Genomic DNA, 23313 nt, shown 5'->3' with positions numbered 1-23313 from the left:
GTAATGGTTATTTTAAATAAACTATATTTGATTTAGGCAGTAAAACATTTTATCTAATCTGTGAATTAACTTTATGATAGTAAATGGAACTTTTGGCAGTTACAATAATACTATTCAAAGTTGCTTGGTGGAGATTTTTCAGTAAAGTCATTCAACTTTCAAACTTGTCACAAAAGATCAAATAATTACTGTGAGAAAGTAAAGAAAGTTTGAACTTAATATCTCAAACTGTTTTTAAGTTATTAACAATAGCATAAACAAGAGCCGTCGTAAGACAGCGCGTTCGACTATGCCGCTTTGACTTAGAATACAATAACGATGTAATAATACCAAGTTTGGTCTCTTTATGTCAAATCTAACTAAAATTATTTGATACATAAGGTGACTTTGATGCTGCCCTCCCACCAGCCCGCCCAAACAATGACGCAAGTCATTCAAATAACTTGATTTCCCATTATGAAAATGTGGTTAAGAATATACAAATATGCCTTTCAAAGGAAATTTAAAAAAAGATAAAAAAAAATCAATTATTTAGGCTTAAAACGGAGTTATGTTTCTTGTTGTAAGATGGTCGTTAATAATTTTGAATTTTATTAAGTGCATTTACTGAACGGTATAGAAGTTTTTTTTATTAAAATCCCAACTTGCCCTTAAATTTTACTTGCCTAAAACTTTAACCTAAGTCAATCAGGGGCCATAACTTGTATTAAGGATATGGAGTTATGTTACCTCATTGGGTGATGGTCCTGAACAATTGTGTGAAGTATTACCGTAATTGACTGGGTATAAGACGGTAGGGGGTATTAGACGCAGGGAAAAAATTCTGTGTCAAGTCTAAGAAAAAACTTTTAATCTATGTTTTTGGTTAAAAGACGCATAGAAAAGATGTCAAATCGTTCGGCATTTTTGGCCACCATGTTTGTTGACAGTGACAAAAAATATTTTTTTCGTGAAAATGGCGATGGTTATCTTTAAAACCATACAACGATAAACTGTTGAGAATGATAAGTTAAGTTATGCAAAAACCTTATATTGTACGGGTTTGTTCTCAAAATGTCAACACCTACAGAAAAGAATAAAGAATCTGACAAAGTGCGAAAAAACAAGACCATTATCGCAACAGTATGTAGTATTGGTATGTTAAACAGGATAAAGGCAGTCAAGTTTTTCACACCTTAGAGTACAACTGACAAAAAATATATTGACAGTGCCCAACTTTGCTTTTTTATATACAAGTTTAATTATTGTTCAATTCAATTTATTATTCAAAATAATATTGAATAACTTTAATCGAAAATTATTTTTGTTTAAATTATAAACGTCTTACGATATACCATATCCCGATCTTCAACTGCCGTTTTAACTCATTTATACTCGATTGATATGACGCGAGTAACATCCCTTTCTACATAAATCTAAACAAACTCTCGGCTTGAAATCGACCTCAGAAAAAAAGTTCAAAAAATTGTTACTGGGTATTATATGCAGGCTTTTTTTTGCTTCGAAATCTGAGGGAAAAAAGGGCGTCTAATACCCAGTCATTTACGGTAAGTCAATTGAAAGAAGGGTATAGAAGTTATTAAACAATATCCCAACCTGCCCTAAAACTTAAACCTAAGTTCCATAGTCAATAAGGGGCCATAATTTGTATAAAAGATAATATGGAGTTATCTAACCTCATTATGTGATGGCTCTGAACATCTGTGTGAAGTATTAAGTCAATTGAATGAATGGTATTGGAGTTTTAAGTGAAAATCCCAACTTGCCCTTAAACTTTAACCTGCCCTAAAACTTTAACCTAAGTCAATCAGGGGCCATAACTTGTATTTAGGATAATATGGAGTTATGTAACCTCCTTGTGTGATGGTCCTTAACAACTGTGTGAAGTATTAAGTCAATTGAACAAAGGATATAGAAGTTATTAATAAATATTCCAACTTGCCCTAAAACTTGAACCGAAGTTCCATAGTCAATCAGGTGCCATAATCTGTGTAAAGAATAAATAATATGGAGTTATCTAACCTCATCATGTGACGGCCCTGAACAACAGCGTGAAGTATTAAGTCAATTGAATGTAGGGTATTGGACTTATACCGTATTTTCTCGACTATAAGGCGATTCGCTTATAAGACGGCCCCCTAACTTTGCCCATGAAATCTGGTGCTTTTTGTTTCGACTCGCTTATAAGACGGAGTCAATTTTTAAGCAAATCTAAAATGCTAAAATTCTTCTTAATGTGTAAAAATGTTCAAGCTCAACGGACAATTATCGACTTTCGCGTTAACTGTTTGTTTTACTCAAAGAAAATGGCGGTTAACTGTGAGCTCTCTATTTGGAGGTAGGTTAAAAATGAGTACATAAGTTTGCAGGACAGGTCGTTACTTATCGGAATTGTAATAATTCATCAATAACAACATATGTATGTTTTAGTTTTTTTTTATTGAAGACACTAATGAAGTTCTTCGGCAAAATAAATGGCTTCAATAACATAACTGCGAAAAGCCGAGGCATGAATAGGTGTTTGTTTAGCAATAATGCTTTAGGCAATATTGTCCCTTGATTGGCGACGAACACAAAGGATTCATATTCGCATTGTGATTTGTTTGCTTAACCCTTTAGCGCATGTATACGAGATAGGCCGACATAGCTCATTACCAGATGTATACGCATTTGGCCGACCGTATCCATTACTGGATGTAAACGCATGGCCCGCATATTTCAATAGGGTCATTTCAATATTTCAATTTTGCATCTTTCTTTTTGTAAACAATATCCCGGATGTTTATAAAATTAAAGTTTAACCTTTTGTGTATTGATTTTCCCTTGAAAATATCGTCTGCTAAATTGAGAAGGTGTTTATACTCCCAATCGCAGGTGTGATATCCTATTGTGACGTAATTAGACCACGAGCTAAGTACTGTATGGAATTTCCCCCAAATTCATTGATGCGTAAATCATTAAATATATTACGTCAGTTCATTTTACCATTGAAATCAATTGAGATTATATTTACTTCAAGGTAATATTTTGTTTACAAACAAAAGAAACAATTAGTAAATGAGAAAATGATGGGTAAATTTTCTGTGAAGCTTATATAATGTCCATCATAGTTTTGGCTGTAAAATAGGTCATGTGCAAGCGTTTTGTTTGATCTAGATCTTTTTATTCATACCGGAAAATCATTTATCGGCTTTCTTTTTTTGTAAACAATTTTATGAGGGGGTAATAAAGTTAAACAGACACCTTGGACTGGATCTCTCAGCTGGATGACACCGGATATTCCTGACATATTTCTGTGTATTAATACACAAGAACATAAATTGTCCGCTTTTTAATCCAGATGGGTCTTTTTTATGATAGGGGTAATAAAAATTAGATCGATCCCAGCATTTTATTACCCTTTGATTTAATGCAATTATGACATTTCAAAGAAATGATACAAATCCATCTTGAAAATACATTCACAGCTGAAATAAAATAATTTAATATTTCATCATTGACACCATTTATTAGATAATTTAATTATCTATAAAAAATGAATTCACATAAAAAAGATTTGGACACAATTATTTGGAGTAACATTGATTTTAAGGTCATACTGCTGTATTCATTCTCTCATTTTCAAATATCCAGAAAAGTACCTATGCAGATAAGGACTGCTTATCAGTAAGATGGCTATTGACTGGGAGGTGTAATCTGGCCACTTGTCTATGTGCTAAAGGGTTAATCAAATTGACAGTTAGGTACCTACATCATATTAAGATTCCAATTTATTGATTTGATATATCTGTCAAACTAATTATACATACACGCGCCATAAGAAAAAATGCAGAAATAACGGTACACTGTGTGACGTCAGAGCACGTGCGGTGAAGAGGTTTCGTGTTGTTGTTTACTTAATTGCCCCATACTTGTATCAGCAGACGATATACTGGATAGACGAATATCCTATGTAAAATTTTACTGATTTTGACATGAATCTTTTTTTAATATTTTATCGACCCGCTTATAAGACGGGTCCCCTACTTTGGGGGTAAAAATCGGGACCCAATTTCCCCGTCTTATAGTCGAGAAAATACGGTAAGTGAAAATCCCACCTTGCCCTAAAACTTTAACCAGACGCCGACGCTGACGCTGGGGCGAGTAGTATAGCCCACCTATTCTTCTTACAGTCGAGCTAAAAAAGTAATAATATCTAAGTATACAAAGGGCCACAAATCTAGCAATATTTAAGCATTAGTTACATTACTTGCCACAAAAGAGCATAATGTTACTGTGAGCATGTTTTGAATGTATAAGTTTGATAGGGGCCCCAATAAAGTCATTTTAATGGTAAATTGATTTCCAAGAGGCAACTTGTCGCAACAAATCTACAAAGCTAAGGAAGTTCTAAAATTGAATGCCAGTCTAAGAGACCTCAGATGTTTGTTACTCTGGTAACATGAGCAAAGAAACCACTCTTCGTTTCCTTAACAGTATACACTAAGTTGGCACCGAAGAAAATTGATTTTCCATTTAAAGTCAGCCGTTAAATATTACCTCACGAAAGTAAATTGATTATATGACACAATTACAGCGCTTTAATTTCTCCTAGTCAGAGAACTGAGAGATAACCCTGTTTTCAGGACAGGTAAACATTTTTCATAGGTTTTAGTAAGTACTTCGAGAAACCTACAGTAACATTAGACAAAATGACATTAGAAATAGTTAATACAGCAATTGAACTAATGGTCCCCTATACAAGCAAAAATACATAATTGTATCAGATTCAGCTGCCTAACAAACATACAGCAATATAATCATTTCCATATTTCCATCATTACATATGGGTTATGCACCAGTCAATTGTAACCACGGCCCTCCAGGTCCAGGGAATAACGGGGACTTTGACTTTAAGTCCAGCAAATCACAGGAAAAATCCTCGGCCTGCGGGTACAAACTGCTGGTTAAATTCTTATATTATGAAACTGACTTCATTCAAATTGTGAGAGAATCAGGATAAGGTGCCATCTTTTGTAAATATTTTAAAGATCTTGTTCAACTTGGAAAAGCTTGGCGAAAATGCAGACAAATCCCGTAAAAAAACCCAAAAAACCTGGAATTTCCTGGCACAAAGCCACAGCCCATTCCTTTGCTATTTTCAGTGGGTAACCACATTATACAAGACAAAAGCACCATAAGCAGCCATTTTTATCATTCCATCAGCGGGTGGAGGGGGGGGGGGGTTGGGGGGATGTATCCACATATACAAGACAAAAGCACCATAAGCAGCCTTTTTGCTCATTCCATCGGGGGGGGGGGGGGGGGGGGGATGTTGTAACTCCACATATACCAGACAAGCACCATAAGCAGCTCTTTATCTTATTCCCATTCTTCGATTTATGGGTGTAACTCAACATACACTTACGCCAAAGTGACGGGACTTTCCACACATTTGAGCATTGTCAAAGGGATTTCATGTGAATATAGTTTTAACAGTATTTGTCCAATATCAATGTTTTTACATCACATCCAACAACAACAACAACCACTATCCAAACACAAAAGACTCCAAAGCTACAGCATAATCTTGTTTCAAGATTGGAAAAACAACAAGCTTGAAATGTACTTATTTTCCATTATTTATATCCATGTTAATAGGAAGTAAACATGCATTATTTAAAAAAAAAAATCATTTCTTAAAGGGACATGACACCAGATGATACCATTGCAAGAAAAAAACGAAACTAGTCAAAAACTTACATAAAATTGATTTCATTGTGGACAATGCATTAACTCTTACTTACTGATATATAAAATCGCTTACAACTCATACATCTTTCTCAGTTTTTGCATATTATTCGATTTGAAATTAACTGGGTTTGCCTACCACGTAATTCCAAGTATATTTAAAAAAAGGCATTGGTATAAGTCTGTATATGTATCTGTACTAATCGTTCTAAATATACACACTATAAACTGGAAAACCATTATAGGCTATTTTTAGAAGGGTAAACTCAAAATACTATTTAAATCATGTAAAATGATGTATTATCAGCCATATTCTAGTTCTTTATAATATTAATAATTCTAGGCTTGTTTTCAAGAAATACAATTGTTTTCAGATTCTGAGACATAGTGGTGTCTAGTCCCTTTAATTGTAACATTCCTACAACTCCCACAACAATACTTGCAAAATCAAGCTTAAATCCAAAGGGAGGTGTATCAGAGATATTTTCCCTGTAGCAATTGTCAACAACAGCATGAAGTAAGTATACACTGGTGTTATGAACAGTGTCACATGGCTAATGTGATCAATAACAGCACTGAGATGCCACCAATACCTCTTTGTACCCACTCCTTCTCAAGCACTAAGGCAGCCATCGCATGGCAAATAGCTGTTACATGAAGCGGGGGTGGATCCACGATTTGAGGTTTCTTAACCAACACCTTCACATGTGCTAAGGCAGCCATCATATAGAAAATAGCTGTTACATGAAGCGGGGGGTAGATCCAGGATTTGAGGTTTCTTAACCAACTCCTTCACATGTGCTAAGGCAGCCATCATATAGAAAATAGCTGTTACATGAAGCGGGAGGTAGATCCAGGATTTGAGGTTTCTTAACCAACTCCTTCACATGTGCTAAGGCAGCCATCATATAGAAAATAGCTGTTACATGAAGTGGGGGTGGATCCAGGATTTGAGGTTTCTTAACCAACTCCTTCACATGTGCTAAGGCAGCCATCATATAGAAAATAGCTGTTACATGAAGTGGGGGTGGATCCAGGATTTGAGGTTTCTTAACCAACTCCTTCACATGTGCTAAGGCAGCCATCATATAGAAAATAGCTGTTACATGAAGCGGGGGTGGATCCAGGATTTGAGGTTTCTTAACCAACTCCTTCACATGTGCTAAGGCAGCCATCCTATGGGAAATAGCTGTTACATGAAGTGGGGGTGGATCCACGATTTGAGGTTTCTTAACCAACTCCTTCACATGTGCTAAGGCAGCCATCCTATGGCAAATAGCTGTTACATGAAGCGGGGGTGGATCCAGGATTTGAGGTTTCTTAACCAACTCCTTCACATGTGCTAAGGCAGCCATCATATAGAAAATAGCTGTTACATGAAGTGGGGGTGGATCCAGGATTTGAGGTTTCTTAACCAACTCCTTCACTTGTGCTAAGGCAGCCATCATATAGAAAATAGCTGTTACATGAAGTGGGGGTGGATCCAGGATTTGAGGTTTCTTAACCAACTCCTTCACATGTGCTAAGGCAGCCATCATATAGAAAATAGCTGTTACATGAAGTGGGGGTGGATCCAGGATTTGAGGTTTCTTAACCAACTCCTTCACTTGTGCTAAGGCAACAATCATATGGCAAATAGCTGTTACATGAAGCGGGGGTGGATCCAGGATTTGAGGTTTCTTAACCAACTCCTTCACATGTGCTAAGGCAGCCATCATATGGAAAATAGCTGTTACATGAAGTGGGGGTGGATCCAGGATTTGAGGTTTCTTAACCAACTCCTTCACATGTGCTAAGGCAGCCATCATATAGAAAATAGCTGTTACATGAAGCGGGGGTGGATCCACGATTTGAGGTTTCTTAACCAACTCCTTCACATGTGCTAAGGCAACAATCATATGGCAAATAGCTGTTACATGAAGCGGGGGTGGATCCAGGATTTAAGGTTTCTTAACCAACTCCTTCACATGTTCATATTTCGGTAGAGATTGGATAAAAAAGCTGTCACAGTGAATTTGGTCAAATTGACAATTATAAAGGCCATAACTCCAGCGTGTATATATAGTGATCTGGCTGTTGATCGATCTCAATCTGAATTAGAATAAAGATGGTTACCAAGTTTGGGAAGATTTGATAATAAATATTCATGTAAGAGAATAAATGAATATTGAAAAAAAACTGATTATTTCAGAATTAATAATGCAATCTGTCTGTTGATCGATCTTATTAAAGATATTTGCACATAGACACTGTAGCCAAATTGGGGAAAGACTGGATGGAAATTAAATGCAGAGTGCAGAAAGCTAATTTTGCCAAGTTTGGTAAAGATCAGGTATCAACTGCTAATTTGTGAGAGAGTAACGCCGCTGAGGACAAGCATTATGTTCCATATAATTATGTCTGCTAAGCTATGCAAGCAACATAAATATGTTGTCTTCCAATGCATTGTTGGGGTACATTTAAGTGAATAATACCCAACCAACAACAACAATCCTTGAAGGAGGGAAACTTTCCCATGGCCTCTCAAAACGGACACCAGTACTCGGTTCTTTCCAGGAAACAGACTTAAGAGTGATTCTGTAAGCTGTCAGCTTTCGTCACAAGCTACAAGAAATAAGTATAAACTAAGATATTATATTCTGACAGTCATAGTCATCTAAGGTTGTTCATGTCAGATCTTATTACCTGATTCTTCAAAGCTCTAAGAAATGTCAAGAGATCACGTCCAATGGGGTTGCTCTAAGCAACCAGGCAATCTGATGTAAAAGTTTTTTCATCGAATATTATGAAGTAGATGTTTGTGGCAAAGAATGAAGTTTGAAAATGCCTATCTTTTGCCTGATTTTCTTTCTGAAGTCTCAGAAAGTCTCTTTTAAGTTCTTGCGGATAGAAGGATGATACACTTGTAAGTTTTATGTACAGTATGCATTAAAAAAAAAACAACACCTTTTTTTCTTCATATGAACTTCGATAGCACAAGAGGCCTGGCCCCAATTTCTCGAAACCTTTTATAAGCTTAACAGGCTTAAGTAGCTTATTTAAATAAGGCAAAACTACATACTTGAATTGGTTTTTGAGTAATGAAAAATGGCTTAATGTGATTATCATAATGATCATGATGATAATTCCTATCTAAAGCATAAGAAGGCCTTAAGAAGTAAGTATTACGCAAATTATTCAAAGACAAAAAATAGTGAGCTTAGCTTAATCCTGCTATAAGGGACTTCAAAAGTTTCGAGAAATTTGGGCCAAAAGTAATTATCACACTACCATAGACAAGATGATTGTATTAGCATTTTCCTGGAAATCATCATAGTAACTTAAATACAAACTGCCAAAGGTGCAAATTAGTAAACAACATTTGCGATACTAAAAACAAGCCAGCAATTATTATATACGTCATAACGTCTATTAACAAATTGCATTGCACATTCAGAAAAAACATCCATTGCTGCATCCTCGCCAAACCAACTATTCCAGAAATTCCGTCTTTCCGCCAAATTGATTGCTTTCTCAGAACTAGTTTCACAAACATCACTTTTCTCATTCATCAGAATTCCTACAAGGACACCATTTCATTCATTCATTCATTTCCACTTCTCAAAACAAAACTGCAAACTCCATCCCCCAGAAAAGTTTCCCAGAATGTAATCAATACAAATCATGAGATTTTGTCCACCAAGCAGTTCAAGAAATCTTGTGATTTTGTTTCACCCCTATATTTTCCCTAAAGGCAATGCTCGAAGACGGATTGAAATTCTGCAATTAAGTGCAGGCCCAAATTTTGTGAAAACTTAACCCATTTCATTCTGAGACCCAGTTAGATATGATACCTTGAATATCTGGGCATTTTCCAATGACTGATAAGCCAGCTGCCCTTTTATGACCATTGTGTTGTACAAACACTAATAACTTCTTTATTATTGGTACAAGACCCAATAAAGATTACATATTTGGAAAGGAAATAAAAATATGCACATGTTTATGTAAGTTTTATTAGCAAATGATTTTAAATAAATTATTTTTTGCAAGTTAACCAGGTGATGATAAAAAAAAAAAACACCAAAAAATAAATATGCACCAATTGAAAGCAAAAAAATCACACATAATTTTTTTCAAATGTCACATAATCCAATGTATGAAAGTTTCTAAATTAATCTGTCTTTAAAATGCAGAAAGAATTATGCATATATTTTAAATCTATAAAATGTTATAACAGTTTATATCATCCCACTTCGGAGCAAATCGGGCGGGTGGATGTTCATCGCGATGTTGGTTGGCATAGCAGTTTGAATCCTCAACCAGTAAAGTCCAGAAGTCTTGCCCCCATAACAGTTTTATTGATAAATGACAGTAGTGCAATATCCTGGCTTTCTTGGGTCATATTGTTCTTTAGGACCACCATTCTTTGTATTCCCACTTGGAAACCTTGGGGTGATCCTCTTTGTCATTCAATCATTCTAGAACTCCTCAAGATCGTCATAAAAACTCCACCAAATAATGCAAATGTCATAGTTTGTGATTTCTATCGATGTTTTAATATGTCTTCTGTTTGTATCAAACAAATTCACATAAACTTCGTCATTATAACCATCCCAATATCACTATCGTCACTGTGGTCGAAAGTCCTATCCATTTCAACAAAAATTTGCATCAAAATCGCAATAAAAAGCTTAAATTTAACTCGATTTTTGAGTTTTAAAATTATTTCTTCATTAAAATTTTCTGCGCATCTATCTGCGCATAACATCCGGTCATTCCGGAAAACGTATAAACCGGAAACAATACAGCCAAAACGAAAGTAAATAAAGTGAAAGTTCAGTACGTCAAAAACTACACCTTTTGGTGTATCCCGCATGTAAAGGGTAACTACACCAAAAGGTGTATCCCGAATGAAATGGGTTAAGCTTCATCTTAAGATAATTATTTTTGTTATGGCAAAAAAATAAAATTGTTACGCAAAATCAAATCTACACAAAGAACGCAAAATCAAATGTACCCAAAGAACGCAAAATCAAATGTACACAAAATAAGCAAAATCAAACGTACGCAAAATGAAATTATACGCAAAATATGCAATATGAAATGTACACAAAATGAAATTATACGCAAAATATGCAATATGAAATGTACACAAAATGAAATGTAAGCAAGTTATCAAGTTTAAACCTTATTGATTTTACAGTAATTGTTGGGGGAAGTATATATTAACATATACTAAGCCACTCTTGTCAGCACGATGTTGCCCAAGAGTGTATATGTACTTTCTTGTGCCGTGGGGAAACCAGAGAACCTGGAGAAAATTCACTTTTCAGACTTGGGTGACCACCAACCAAACTCACACGAGCCCAGGCTGGGAATTGAACCCATGTGAGAAATGAGTGCCATAACCAGTATGCTAGCCTAATAATGAGAGTGTTGGGGGATGAAAGCCCCTAGCATGTAGCATTATTGTTTTGTATGACACTTAATATTGGCAAAGTGCTATTTTGCCTCTTTCATTCAGATAACCCCTTTTACTGTTGTTAAGGGAACCTCTGAACTGGACGTGCCCCAAAAACAGTGTTATCAATATTGAACAAATCTCAAAGCATACATAAATACACTCAGCTTCCAGGGAAACTATAGCTACAGAGTTTGTTTCATTTTTACCAGGTAAACACAAAGCTCATAAGCCTACCCAGCACAGTCACTGTAAGACAGTATGTTCTATGTCGATGTGCATCTAGCCCTTATAACAACAATACAACATGATTATTCACTTAGCCCACCTGGTTAACTTCCAAGACATTCGGATGCGTGGGTACATACACACACACAGCAAACCACCACAATATCCCTTCAGCACTTACACAAGAACTGCACAACAGTCAACTGGAGTAATTAGGAAACTTATTGCCCATGAAATTGACGGATGAACAATAAACCGTGTCCCTCAAACTGGGTAAGCCTGTCCAGTTTCCAGAACTGCTGTGTCCACAATATATATTTGTATACATCTCTGCAGCAAACTGCCTAAGAGCTAAGGTATTCTTCAGAAAAAATATTCCAGAAAAAACACACCAAACAATTAAAAAAACAATAAAGTAACATCCAGTTTTTCCAATATTAAATTCAGCGTCTCACCAGCAGAATGTTTCTATGATCTGTCTTTAAAGAATACCTGGTAGCTGTCAATGTTCTCCATCTACCTCAATAAACCAAAGTCTCTAATGCACTTGTTTATACACTAAACGTTTGGTTAGAAAACATCAATACAGTACTATCGACTAATAGTTGACTAGTTTGTCTATTGCACTGAATAGCTTTTTCTTTCTTTGTTTCTTCAATTAACTATTTAAACTCAGCTGATTTAAAAGTTATTTCGTAATTTGAAATATATTCCACTCTAAGCATCCAAAATTCGTGACAAGGATGGACACCAGCGTGACACGAAAACTTTCAAACTTTCACACAAAAATGAAATTGTTATTGCATTTCAAAAAATCAGATTTTTTAAGCAATGACATCAGTTATATCGCAACAGAATATCGAAAGATCACATAGACAAAGTAAATATATGTAATGTACGATCTACCAGTAAATGTAATAAGACAATTTCACACATTATGCAATTCACAGTCAACCAACAGCTAGACAGCGTGCTAAGCCAATCTCTAAGACACAATAGTGCGAGAGTGTGACGTCAATTTACTACCAATTTCTCACAGTGCCTGACTGAGGCAGGCAACTTCATTCATACGGCACATACTAAAGCAGATCAATGCCAGGAGAAGAAGCGACAAGCCTGGTCCCCATGGTTACCTAACATGATGCGACTTGATTGGTTAAAAGCCAATACAAACTATGCTCATGTAATTGTGTTTATATTGATTCCTCATTTCAGTCTTAATAAGTGAGTTGGCGGACTTACATTATGTGTCTTAGACAATTCTTTTCATAATAGGAAAAATAGACCACAAAGCCGGTATTGGCAAAATGGGAACTCTAAACAAAGGCAGGCACCAGTAAATGTCAAATCTTTGAAGAGATGTGAAGCTGATCTCTGCCCTATCATGGCAGATGAAAAATACCTTTTTGAAAATTAATCTGGAACATAAAAAGCAAATGTCAAATAATCTTTTGAAAAGAATATAATTTTACAAGGCTATTTTTTTTTCTATTTCATTTTCTTTATTAGGCAACATTTCTTAAGCAACATTTTAAGGGATGGGTAAGTTGGTAGGTAGGTAGGTTGTTTTTTTCAAACTTTCAAACCCCTAAGTTTTGAGTGGAAAATGTAAAAAATAATATGACCACCTGTTCATGAGTGTATTGGTAAGTTAGTCTGGTAAAGCCAAACAATTATTTGTTGCCATATGTTATACTTATGTGCACATCTCACAAATTGTCTGGAGTTTTAAGTTTAGGGTTTGAGCTTAAGAGTCATTGTAGAATGCCCTGTCCTTTTTGGTAACACCCATGTGCCCTCATTGAGACCAGCATCACCTCCCCTTGGCCTACATAGAATTATATGCTTAATACTGTGACGAATGCCCCCGAATGTGACACTGACCTACGAACAAGGTCAGTACATGAAAAGTTGATCTTGCCTTTAAGTGTCAAATACATATGGCAAGTTATTTTAAATTGCCTCTGAACATAAAAAAATACCACCCATACTTGACAACCTACACTGTTATGTCCTTATATTCAGAATTCCCTTGTGAATAAACACTTAGTGTATCTTTCACCTTAGAGGTAGGGACATGGGTCTTGCACACGACACGTCGTCTTCGTATGTGGAACACATGTAGCAAGTGACTCTAAAATCTGTCCATACAAGGGAAAGTAACAGCCCTGACACGACAACCTATACTCTATGTCCTTATATGCAGCACTCCATTGTGAATAAACACTAAGTGTGACCTTGACCTTTGAGGAAGGGACAAGGGTCTTGCATGCGACACGTCGTCTTAGTATGTGGAACACATGTGGAAAGTTATTTTAAAATCTGTCCATACAAGGGAAAGTTACAGCCCAGACACGACAACCTATACTCGATGTCCTTATATGCAGCACTCCATTGTGAATAAACACTATGCGTGACCTTGACCTTTGAGGCAGGGACACGGGTCTTGCATGCGACACGTCGTCTTGGTATGTGGAACACATGTGGCAAGTTATTTTAAAATCTGTCCATACAAGAGAAAGTAACAGCCCGGACACGACAACCTATACTCTATGTCCTTATATGCAGCACTCCATTGTGAATAAACACTTAGTGTGACCTTGACCTTTGAGGTAGGGACATGGGTTTTGCACGCGACACGTTGTCTTGGTATGTGGAACACATGTGGCAAGTTATTTTAAAATCTGTCCATACAAGAGAAAGTAACAGCCCGGACACGACAACCTATACTCTATGTCCTTATATGCAGCACTCCATTGTGAATAAACACTTAGTGTACACTTAGTGTGACCTTGACCTTTGAGGTAGGGACATGGGTTTTGCACGCGACACGTTGTCTTGGTATGTGGAACACATTTGGCAAGTTATTTTAAAATCTGTACATACAAGGGAAAGTTACAGCCCGGACACGACAACCTATACTCTATGTCCTTATATGCAGCACTCCATTGTGAATAAACAATAATATGCCCACCTTCGGGGGCATAAAAAATCCCTAGACTTCACTTAGTTTGAACATTATGATCTGGTCAATGTTTTCGTCTAGAACTATAATCTTATCCACTTATTTACTTTACATAATCCTTCTAAAACAGACTGCAAACAAGAGTCTGTAAGTCCGCCCACACAACATCAGCTAAACAATATTTCAGACCATAAAAAGTAGGACAGTTTTCCAAGAACAATAGTATTATTAATGTCATAATAAAGAGGCTAGACACCTACAGTACATGGTACAATATTTATTACAACAAGATCATCTAGTCATTTGGTCAACACCCACACAATATCTGGCTCAACTTTTCGATATTGTCCGACCTATATTTGGACAATTTTTAACCTTGGAGGACTTTGCCCATATTTGCCCATAAAGACTTGCCTGAATATGGTCTTAAATTTCTGTTTCAACAGCCACACAATCCCAGACTCAGCTGTTCAATATTGTCTGATTCAAGAATTGGAAAAAAAAAACAAAAACACTGACTGACTGGCTCGGTACTGAGGTTGACATCGACAATACTAAGGCCAATAAAAAAAATACATTTGGTTCGGGTTACCCAACCTTACCTACAAAATAGGCCCCGACCCTACCGTTTTTACATTGTTGGCCAAAAAAGATAAAAAATAATAATATTTATACAGACCATTACTTTAACACCATTCTCCAATGATGACAATAACATTCTTAAAGCTGCACCCTCACAGATTTACCATTTTTACAACTTGTTTTACTTTTTGTCTTGGAAAGAGCAAACTTTTGCGTAAATATCTTCAAACCAATAATATAAGGTTGCTGACAAAAAATCAGATCGTAGATTTTCATATTTCCATTCGAAAATGAATGTTTTATTGCCTAAACCGTTACTAACGGTTTAAGAAAAATGCATAAAGCATTCATTTTTGAACTTAAATATAAAAATCTGTGGTCTAATTTTTTGTCAGCAGTCTAATATAACTGGTTTCCATAGATTTCCGCAAAAATTGGCTCGTTTCAAGACAAAATATAAAGAAGTTGTCGAAACGTTCAATCTGTGAGAGTGCAGCTTTAAGTAAGCCTTATAAATAATAAAGCCCACCTACACAACTTGTTTTTGAGAGGGATGTAACCCTAAACAAACATTATTTTGGGGGGGCCTAGGTATACAATTGATGATTTCCTAACACCCACACAATTATTCAACTCAGCTGTTCAAAATGATCTGACCTAGATTTAGACATTTTTGGAGGACAAACATTTTGTTAAGAAAGATTTCCCGGATCTCTTTAAGAGTTCTAGGTAAAGTTGAATGGCAGGAGAAACTAGAAATGTGTCCATAGGACACGAATGCCCCCACTTTGATTTTTTGTCACAGAAAATAAGCCATAATGATTATTCAGGATAAGTTTGGTGAGGATTGGACACATACTTTTCAAGAATTAGATTGGAAACATATATTTTTGAAGTATTTTTGGCAAAAAAGGGCCGTAACTCCTAAATGACTAAAGCGATTTCCATGACTATCGAACTTGATCAAGATATTATGGTCACAAACATGTGTTTAAAGTTTGGTGAGGATTGGACAAACAGTTTTCAAGAATTAGATCGGAAACAATCTTCGGGACGTATTTTTCAAGTCTTTTTTTGCAAATAAAGGGCCGTAACTCCTAAATGACAAAAGCGATTTCCATGGCTAAGGAACTTGATCAAGATATTATGGTCACAAACATGTGTTTAAAGTTTGGTGAGGATTGGACAAACGGTTTTCAAGAATTAGATCGGAAACAATCTTCGGGACGTACGTACGTACAGACAGACAGACGTACGTACGGACAAGGGCAACCCTATATGCCGCCACTTTGTGGGGGCATAAAAAGTAAGATCATTAATTCTCTGTTCAACTCCCAAACGATGTCCAGCTCAGCTGTTCAACATTATTTAACCTTAAATTTGACATTTTCTATGTCTGACAGGCCAGACATCAAGTGTTCTAGGTACACACAAGTTATGAACAGCCAAATAATGAGTTCTAGGAAGATTTATGGCCAGAATTATGTTGGAGCATTAGGCCCTATTTCTAGCCTGCACCCACACATATCAGTTCAATATTCTCTGACCCCAAGAAGTAGGACATTCTCTCTAAATATTAAATAAACAATAACCTTAAAATTGTGCCCGTTGGAATGGAATGGAGTTCAAAGAGTCTTATGGACACAGAGACAACAATAATGAAGCCAAGCAAACAACTGAATCATTTTAATCATCCTTTTCAAAAACAGTCAGTGTAGGTAGGCTTTTTTTATTTATTTTTTTAATAATAAAACTTAATATAAGTATCTAAATGTCATTATTGGAGAATGGTGTTAAAGTAATCTTCTGTATAAAGCTTTAAAGGTTTTTAACTACATATTTAAACACACCCTTAAAAAATAAAATATACATATATATTAAACATATATATGTGTATATATAACTGGCTTTAAAACGGTGCGTCCACCTCTATTGCATAGCTAGGGTCTGGTAACCCGTACCAAATGTATTTTTAGGCCCAATGTGAGAAATGTTGCCAGTGTTCCGACTTGGCAAAAAAAATATTTAATTAAATGCCCAGTAACATGTATGTCAAGCTCAAATGTTGCAAAAATCCTGCAAATTTATAGTCAACAGGGATCGCGGACTTCTATTATTCATAACTTTTTATCTCTGATTCATATCTCTGATTCAGAGGTTTACTCACATGATGCTGTGTTTCAGGCCAGTTGAGAGTCAGTCAGGTCCATAGTGTTCACGCTCTGTGTCTGTTAAGCTGTCCGTATGTGGCCGGCATCATCCACCTGAAGAGATAAAAAACATATAACATGTATATAAAACAACTTAAGTAACAGTAGGACTTAAACAAATACTTCAGGTTCCCGCCTCTACCTATGCGCCGCCCCTACCATTTTTATAGTCTGTCAGTTTTTCTTTCCTTTTTTTGTATTTCCTTTTTTTGGTCTGTGTTTTTATATGTAGTTTCAAAAGTTTTCAAATGAATTACAGTTACACCATCCCCAATGATGAAATTACTTCTCTACCATAAAACCTAATAAAAAATAATTCCTGATAAAAATAAATCCTACCTATCCTACCTGTTTTTAGGCAAGATGTACTCCTAACCACACAATTATTATTTTTTGGCCTAACCACACATTCAAATAACCAAAAATTGGTTAAGTCTCTAATTTGAAAAGAAAATTTAAACACCAAACAGAAGAATCCTCAGTGTACAGTCTTTTTTCGGTGCAAAATTAGTCCCAGTCCAAACATTAAATATCCACTTAAATTATATTTTGCCACTAAAATACCAAAAACAGAACATTTTACCAACACATGTGGTCCACATATATCCTTGAAGGTGAACTAAAGCATCAAATCAGTAATTCACAATAATTCCTCGATAATAATTATCACACAAACCACAAAAGAACGAAATCATGATGCAGACACTGTCAAAAATACTTTTTATTCCCATTGCGTATCTATACGACATCAAGTCCACGACCATTAAATGCCTTAAACACAGAATAATAAGATTCGGCTGGTTAATGAAAGGTTATATGGCAGGTTACAGAGCAATAAGTAACCGCAAGTAGCTTTCCTGTGACAGTTCGGAGATCCATCCATCAACATGCCACCTTGCCCATCATTAAAACATGATTTCCTTTACTGCCCTTACATTGTAATATTGACAATTCTTGCATACTTAATGGCTTTACTAACACCACTTGTCCCCATACTTGATCATATTAATAAGTACCATAATTAACTTACACGTAATATACCAGTAGTTTATGCACAGTCAACAGTCAGGGATTTATTTTTTTAAATAATGCCCATTAATTAAATTGGGAAAATATTAATAAAGTTTGATAAGCCCTAGAATTGTGAAAATAAGTGTAGTAAGTCCCAAAATTGCGAAAATAAGTGTGAAAAGTCCCAAAATTGAGAATATAAGTGATAAGTCCCAAAATTGTGAAAATAAGTGGTAGGTCCCAAAATTGGGAAATTAAGTGTGGCAAGTCCCAACGTTGGGAAAATAAGTGTGATAAGTCCCAAAATTGAGAATATATTAGTGTGATAAGTCCCAAAATTGAGAATATATTAGTGTGATAAGTCCCAAAATTGGGAAAATAAGTGGTTGGTCCTAAAATTGGGAAATTAAGTGTGGCAAGTCCCAACGTTGGGAAAATAAGTGTGATAAGTCCCAAAATTGGGAAAATAAGTGGTAGGTCCCAAAATTGGGAAATTAAGTGTGGCAAGTCCCAACGTTGGGAAAATAAGTGTGATAAGTCCCAAAATTGAGAATATATTAGTGTGATAAGTCCCAAAATTGGGAAAATAAGTGGTTGGTCCTAAAATTGGGAAAATAAGTGTGATAAGTCTCAAAATTGAGAATATAAGTGTGGTAAGTCCCAAAATTGGGAAAATAAGTGTGGTAAGTCCCAAAATTGGGAAAATAAGTGTGGGTTTAGTCCCAAAACAAATTTAAGTGTGCTTACAATCATCCAATGAGGTCACTGGACTTTTATTTTAGATTCTCTGATTTTCTATTATGACAATGACTTACTTATATATGAAATATTATTGTACTTATTATTAATATATACTTAAACAAAAAAACAATTGTATGAAATATAAATATAGCTATCACAAGTCCCTTAGAATAGTCCCTATCAATATGGTGAATGTATTTTTTAATCACAAACTAGAGACATGTTTTCAATTGCCATATAAACCTGTCCAATATATACCCAAGGGGCACAGTGGCAAATTCTCCCCTGCAGGTATATTGGGGCAAATTTACACCTGGGGCAAATGTTTGTCATATAGTAGTGGTATAAACCTTTACAGCTGTCACTAAAAATTTCCTCCCTCAAAAAAAAAATACTGTTCTCAAGAGTAATCTATCCTAAAATCATGATGTACTATACTAATAATATCTATCATGTGTTTCCAGTCTGGATATAAAAAAATGGCCTCCTGGGCACGTATGGAAGCCAGTAACGAGGTGGGCTGTCAAATACAATTTGCCAATACATGTGCCTAGTGTCATATTATAAGTGGTTTCCCAGTTATGGCTTTAACTTTTTATACACAGCCTCTATTCATTGTAAAACATAATTATAAGCTGTGAACTCACTCACAATTAAGTATTTCAAATTAGTAACGTTACTTAAACAAATCGAAATATTTCTTTCAAAAAACTGTCAATCATGACATTAATAAAGAAACAATACAATGTGACCTATTTTATATGCCCAATTAAAAGGCTATTAAAAATAAGAACATCCCAACATCTAGAACTGTCATATTTTCCCTGAAATAGGTCATATACTAGTGAACCATAAGTCAACAATTAATAGCGTTCAGCGTTTTCCTAAAAATACCTATGACCCAATTTTTTGGCCTATCTGGTTGTCATATTTTTGGCTTTGTATCTGATTTCGGTAATTTTGCATCATGGGAAAATAAAACAAGAGCAGTCGCAGACTGCAATTTCATTTGCCGAAAATAGAACAATATCAACTTCCCCTTACAACAACAAAGGGAAATACAAAAAAATTGCAGCAAGAGTTATGGTTCCTGTGCGCTGCACTTCTCCTCAAAGAGATCTATGTATATATAAAGTTTGTTTATTCCTTAAAGACTTTTTGAATAATGCTCCGAACAAAAAATAAGTATGAAAATCAACAAAGAAAATAACTAAAAAAATAATACACCAAGAGTTATGATTCCTTTAATATACTTCTCCTAAATGAGATATATCTGCATATAGAGTTTGAAGTCTATATGTCGACTTTTCAAGTTATGCTCTAGACAAGATAGCCCGGACGCACACATGAACAGTCACGCACACACGCCCACCATTACTATGTATCCCCTTTGTCTTACGCTGGGGGATAAAAACTTTTTGAGCGAACCACCAAACAAACAATTAATTAATAAATTGTGGCCTTACTTAAGTTGTATGGATGTTGTAACATATGTTTGAAGCAGGTGTACAGAGATTGTGCAATAACCTGGACATTCATGCACCATTCTGCAGTGAGCTTACCACATTTGGGAGGGGCTGAATGCAAAACTGACTGATATCTGTAGAAAATTGAACATATAGAATATGCTATGGCACACAACCTGGTACTTGCTCCAGCTTGTGCACAACATGTCTAAGGACAACCTGACAAGGTTTATAACACAATACAGACATATATTTTTCCAATTATTTTCTTTCAATACAAATGAATTTTTTCTTCTTGGTTTTATGTACATAGCAGGGATACTAAAAACTGACATTTTGCCGGTCTGGACTGATTCTGACCACACTGGACCAATTTCAGGAACAGAAAATAGTTAAAAATTTGGTCTGAAATTGGTTCATTTTTCCCATTTAACTCTAATTAACCAACTACCATGTTTACCATATTTGCGTCTAGGCTGGTTAGAAAATACAATATGATACCAAAAAATAATCCCTCAAATCATGGCCGAAATGTTTGAATTTACTACAAATTTTATATACACAAATGAAATTAAATATGAAAATAATTACATGTTTCCGAATTATAAGTTATTATACACACTTTAAGGGGGGGGGGGGGGGGGGGGGGGAGGGTCATTCGCCTGGACTGATTGAGGCTTTCAAACTTTAAGAAGTCATGGTAGAGAGGTATTTTCGCAAACTTTTAACTTCAATGCTTGTGAAAAATAATGTATGACATAATCTGGTGACAAAGACTATTTTTTTTAACCTTTGAACAAAAAAATGAAAATCTCAGAAACTGATCTTTTGATCACATCAAGGTTACAACAACTTAAACCAACAATTCTTTTCAACACTTGCACCTGGGTCATGTTTTTTCTTCTTTGAATCATCAAGCCTACGTTGTATAAAATAACATCAAATATCAATACCCATTACCATGTAATTTCTTATGTTCATGTTATTCAGATGTGACACAGCACACCTAAAATTTGCATTCTCACAGATTGACTGTTTTGACATCTTTTTTTGTAAGAGTTAGAATGAGCCGAATTTAGTGTAAATGTCTGGAAAAAGATCAGATCGTAATTTTTCATTTATATATGTTCGAGAATTGATTTTTTATGGCTAAAAGCGTTACTAACGCTTAAAGAAAAATGAAATTTTATTAGAGTGCAGCAGCTTTAATACCCAGTCTGCAAAATGCCATGCCTGGAATACATGACTAAATTCTGTAATTCCAAACAAAGAGCCAAAGGTCTTTGTAATAACAGTTAAAGGTGTAATAATCTTTTGACACAAGACACCAGACCATTGACAGCTTTACAAAATGTTATGAAATCAACTCTTACCTGAGCCTAGCAACAAACAAAGTATCCGATTTCTCTACGATCAATATGTAACATTTAGTTAAGAAAACATGAGGCAACCAGGAAATTTATTAAGAATTTCCAGGACGTTGATCAGTTAAGTAAAACACATGATTACGCCGCTAGGGACGAAAGCCAGAACTAACTTTCTGTATTGCCAGCCATCTGCTGTGAGCACACTTACATTATTAGCTTACATTATAACAAGTCTATTGTTTGCATTCCTCTGCAAGACAGCATTACATTTACAACATTATAACTAAGTAAGCTCTGAGCAGCACATAACAAAACTGAGCCTGAAAATATAATAAGATTGTAAGACAAAAAAATCAAAATGTATAAAGTGCAAATTAGATATGAATCTTTGGGGCATTTCTTTTTAGGGTGGTGGTCATCTCAGCTATTGAAAAGATGTTTTCATTCGGAAAGATGACATGGAATTACTCCTTGCCTGAAGCCATTTTAAGTTGCTCAAAAAAAAAAAGCCTATATTTTCTTACATTATATTCTCGAAATGACATGATCAATCTGATCTCAGTTATAAACCAGGCTATATTGCATTCAGGTCATCATTTTTGTTGACAGCTTCACAAAAAAAGCTAGTTGTCAATGTAGTATGATTTATTTTTAAATTCAGATTTCAGATTTTATATATTTTTGATCATTATTTTTTCTTGCCAGATTGGGCAGACAAGTTCTTTTACTTGTCTCAGGCAATGACAAGCACGGGACTTATTTCGAAGTGATCTTTTAATAACAGGCCGTTTAAGCAATGAAGGAAGCACTGTATAAAACTAATAGTTACATTTACTTAATATAACATTTATTTACTTCTTTTAAAAAATGAGAAATTATGATATATGCATTTATATGCTGGCCCCAATTTCTCGAAACTTCTTAAGCTTAATAGGCATGTATGTTATTTCAATAAGACAAAACCCATACTTAAATGTGATTTTGGTAAATAAAATATGAATTATTGTGATAACCATATCAGTAATTCCAATTTAAAGTCTAATAACTCTTATTGAAGTTGCTATTACGCGGATTAAATACAAAGACAAATAGTGAGATTAGCTTAATCCAGGGACTTAAGAAGTTTTGAGAAACATGGTCCAGAATATTTTCCCTTAAAGCAAATATACTCACATTGGCAAATTAATGCCCACTGCAGTATATTTTGGACATGTTTATATGGTGATTGAGAAAATTAAATAATTTAATAAAATGCCAATAGTAAATAATATATAATGATAAAGGGAATCTTAATTGGATAGGACATCAATATCTGTTTTTATACTCTCTTATTCACTAAGCAATATTATGTTGTAGATGAAGACATCTGGTTTATGCAAAGAATTTAGCAAACATGTCATATTGTCAGAAACATTTAAACTGTATGCATCAAGTTTCAACTCTAAAAAAAAGAATAAAAAATGTGTTAAAAGTTGATAACTTTCGAAGTATCAACTGAAATAGGAGGGCATTTCTTTTAATCAAACATATTTGAAAGTTTAGCACTCCATTTTGATAACATATCAGTCTA

The 23313-nt window shown here is 35.1% G+C and overlaps 1 protein-coding gene across 8 annotated transcripts in view; it reads right to left on the bottom strand.

Moving 5' to 3' along the window:
• Nucleotides 1-23313, bottom strand: part of LOC128240274 (cAMP-regulated phosphoprotein 21-like) — a 69430-nt gene that overhangs the window by 36399 nt on the left and 9718 nt on the right. For 3 of the 8 annotated variants that reach the window (XM_052956833.1, XM_052956834.1, XM_052956840.1), the window contains exon 1: nt 11502-11900. In XM_052956833.1, coding sequence (XP_052812793.1) covers nt 11502-11539 — 38 coding nt within the window. In that variant the 5' untranslated portion in view covers nt 11540-11900. Of the gene's footprint in view, nt 1-5407; nt 5568-11501; nt 11902-17115; nt 17213-21749; nt 21968-23313 lie in introns of those variants that run through there. The other 5 variants (XM_052956837.1, XM_052956836.1, XM_052956839.1 and 2 more) reach the window with 5 other exon arrangements.

This window comes from Mya arenaria, chromosome 7, assembly GCF_026914265.1.
Source record: "Mya arenaria isolate MELC-2E11 chromosome 7, ASM2691426v1".
Taxonomy (NCBI): domain Eukaryota; kingdom Metazoa; phylum Mollusca; class Bivalvia; order Myida; family Myidae; genus Mya; species Mya arenaria.
Note: the sequence above shows the minus strand (reverse complement) of the source record. Positions and strands in the feature narration are given on the sequence as shown.